Source organism: Hylaeus volcanicus, chromosome 7 (assembly GCF_026283585.1).
Source record: "Hylaeus volcanicus isolate JK05 chromosome 7, UHH_iyHylVolc1.0_haploid, whole genome shotgun sequence".
In the NCBI taxonomy this organism is placed as follows: domain Eukaryota; kingdom Metazoa; phylum Arthropoda; class Insecta; order Hymenoptera; family Colletidae; genus Hylaeus; species Hylaeus volcanicus.
The window spans coordinates 7,989,690-7,993,053 of record NC_071982.1 but is presented as its reverse complement, the minus strand read 5'-3'; the positions used below and the strand labels follow the sequence as shown (position 1 = coordinate 7,993,053).

At 40.9% G+C, this 3,364-nt stretch overlaps 1 protein-coding gene across 4 annotated transcripts in view; it reads left to right on the top strand.

Moving 5' to 3' along the window:
• LOC128879636 (DENN domain-containing protein 5B) overlaps positions 1 to 3,364 on the top strand; it is a 24,119-nt gene that overhangs the window by 13,070 nt on the left and 7,685 nt on the right. For all 4 annotated transcript variants that reach the window (XM_054128965.1, XM_054128963.1, XM_054128964.1 and 1 more), the window contains exon 2: positions 2,989 to 3,098. In XM_054128965.1, coding sequence (XP_053984940.1) covers positions 2,989 to 3,098 — 110 coding nt within the window. The remainder of the gene's footprint in view (positions 1 to 2,988; positions 3,099 to 3,364) is intronic.

Here is a 3,364-nt window from a genome sequence, read left to right as displayed (position 1 = left end):
GTAAAGTAAAGTAATGGAAAAATATGAGAAAGAATCAGATAAGAGCAATAACTCCGATGTACACATAGTGTAGAGCAATATGGGAAGAGAGAGGTCCATGTACTTGAAATAAAAACAAGCAAGCAACAAGGTTTCGATTAATATTAATTTTACGAAGAAAATAGTTTCTAAGATTTTATCGTCACCAGAAGAATGAATTTCCTGAAGATGGAGGAAAGATCGAGGGTTCCCGTTTATCGTTTTCCTACGCGACGGGAAGTAGAGCTGAAACTTCAACAGTAACATGAATGGAGATTGATCTAAAAAGTCAAGAATAATATATTAAGGTCAACGGAGACGAACTTCTTGCGAATCAGCGTGAAGAGCAGAAATAACAGTATTCAGAACAGGAAACAGCGTTGGGTACTCGACATAGAATCTTCAAATCGAACGACTCTCGAGTAATTCAAAGTGGTGTGTCTATATAACGGGGATGTGTTAGAATAACGGGACAGCAAAATGTTTCATTGCATAGAAGCGATTCCCACCATAGCTGCCAAAAAAAAAAGATAACACGCGACAAAAAGAGTTCTAAAAATGCTTCAAAGGCAGTCGCAGGACGATCGGTAAGAATCGTGGTAGGGAATTTCCCAAAGGAAGAAGCGAACCAACCGGAACTCTCGTCACGTAACTTGCCTACGGTCGATTCGACGTAAAGGAAATAAAGGCTTTTACGAGGCTGCATCCGCGGTGATAACTGTCACGGGTGGCGCTACTGTCCTCGGTAATTTCACCAGGGAAAGATGCCAAAAGTGTTCAGACGAACGTGCAATATTTCACCGTGCAGCTCAAGATGCCACGATAAGACCTATCCTCGCGGAAAAAGTCGTCTAGGAATCCCGAAGAATTATGCAAATTCCGCGACGTTCTGCTCGACAGCGCTTCGCGTTTGGATTCCAACAAAAAAATATTGATAAAGAGTTATCGAATATCCAGACCCTTGCCAATTCCAGATAGCGTCTGCTTAAACGAATCGAGTGATTTCGTTATCCGCGTTACCCGGCGCTGTCAGTCAAATGCGACAAAATTTCCTCTAAATCGTAAATTACATCACCGGTCCAACGTAGGCGACGATCCAATTACGGCAACTTTCCTCTAATAAGTGAATTGGACGATGAGCTGTCACCTGAAGCGAGAAGTCATCCGTCGACGCAACTATGTAGCTCGATGAATCCCAGGTGTTTGGAGTAGAATTCAGATTGATCGTATCCACTCGAATCTTAAATCTTTTTATCGCTGTCAGATCATGTGTTATCTTCTTATTAGGAATTCTGGAATTTATTCAGAGTTAGCAGTAGTTATTCAGAGAAAATTTTGATACTTTGTACTTCTATTTAGTTTTTGACGCTGAATTCAATGGCGTGCGGTGAAACCTCCTGTTATCGCCGATAGAGGGACACCGCGCTTACCGCGTTTCTCACAAGAATTCGTCCCACCTAATATTTATATATAAGCCAGTCCCAACGAACACTAGCAGAGGCCCAGAATGAAATTCTTCTTTCTTTTTTTCTTTCTCTCTCGCTATCTCTTTTAGCAGAATCACCATCGCAAATGTTAAATGGTTTTGCATTTTTGAAAAGAAAGTGGGATCGAAAAATCTGAAATTTTGTTTTCAAAAATGGCAAAAACATTCTTTCTTCGCATGATTGAATTCATCGTTCACAATTACATAAAAATATAGTTTCAAAATTTTACCTCATTTTTGCATTTTTCAAAGAAAAAGTCCAATCGAAAAATCCAAACAAGTTTGCTTTACGCCATTGAATTCGGCGTTCAAAATTACATAAAAGCACAAAGTTTCAAAATTTGGTCTGAATAACTACTGGCAGCTAGTTTTTGTTTTAATAAATGGGGTACCGTTCGGAACTGTGACTGTTAAAAAATGTTGTCGCTTTTTTTAAGGCTCTCGCGCGACCGTGCGAGGCTTGCTTTACGAGCCCGCATCGTGTACGTTTCGTCTTCTTGGGTGGTTGGTCGATCATGAACGATTAACCCCGTACAAGGGTGCTCTTGTGTTCATCGTGGGCGAAGCAGCTGGAACGTCGCCAAGACTTCAACACTCTCATTCAGGTCGAGCCGCTCGGGGATATGTACCACGTTCAATAACAAGTTGCCTACGTTGCCGTGGAGAGATTCTAATTTTTCCCAGGCAGAAGGAAGCCGGGTCTTCTCCTCGTAGGAGTGCTGCAGGTCCCGTGATGCACTTGGACCGCACCGAGAACAATGTGCAAACTGTTGTGAACACTTACACGTGTCTGCTTGGAGAACACTTCCTCTCAAACTTGGGAATTTTTTTCTTTTTTTTCTTGCGCCCCACTCGAGACCCTCGTGTATTTTTTCCCTCGGCCAATTGACCCACTTGAATTTCTTTAATTCAATTACAGCGAAGGAACAACCGATTTCCCTTAAGCTTTGGATCTTTAAATTTCGAAATCTTTGCCCAGAGAAATTTTATTCTTCTTTATTCTTCTTAGGATTCGTTTAGGAAACGTTTATAAACTCTATCTCGTTTAATCTCCAGATAAGGCACGACGCCGGGCTTAAAGAGACAGAATTTTAAGTAACACGGAACGTGTGTACAAGTATTTGGCCAAAAGGTCACGGTCGCCACTTATCGTTAACAAGCATTACAGTCCATCGTTCACGAAGCACGTTGTTTGCAATCATAATTGTCACGCTACCAAGTCCCAGTTTCAGAAATCACCGAACGACACGTGAATGACAGCAAGAGTTCATTTTCATTAATATTTCAATTATAGTTTAACAACTGCATTCAGTTGGCTATCGCTAGGTGAGAATCCCTTAATTAATTCTCAGGCTACTCAGGTACACCGAACATGTGCGCTAGTGTAATTATGAAAGTAACCCAAGTAAAACATCCAAAAAAATTGGATCTATCATGCCATCACCCTCGAATAATATACTAAAAATTATATATTTCTGTTTCAGGAGACTCTCTACAATGCACGCCTTTGGACCGAGCATACAAGAGCAAAGTATTGGGACACTATCCGGACTCTGTACCATGGAACCCCTTCGACGAACATGCTGTCTGCATGGTGCGTCAGTCGGTTAAACGACGACAGTTTTATTATAGCGTTCGTTCATAATGAATAATGGATAATTGCATACTCAAAAACATAGAGCAAATGAAAAGAGGAAAACCAGCTCGTCGAAGCGAAAATGAAATCATCTGTATTATAAGAAACAGCCTTCTCTCCTCCCAATATGATAGGAGGGCTCAAATTCATTGAAACAGCCCCCAGGCGTCAAATTTTACTGTATATATTAACACTTTATATACCGGGCTATTTAGAAACAGTCT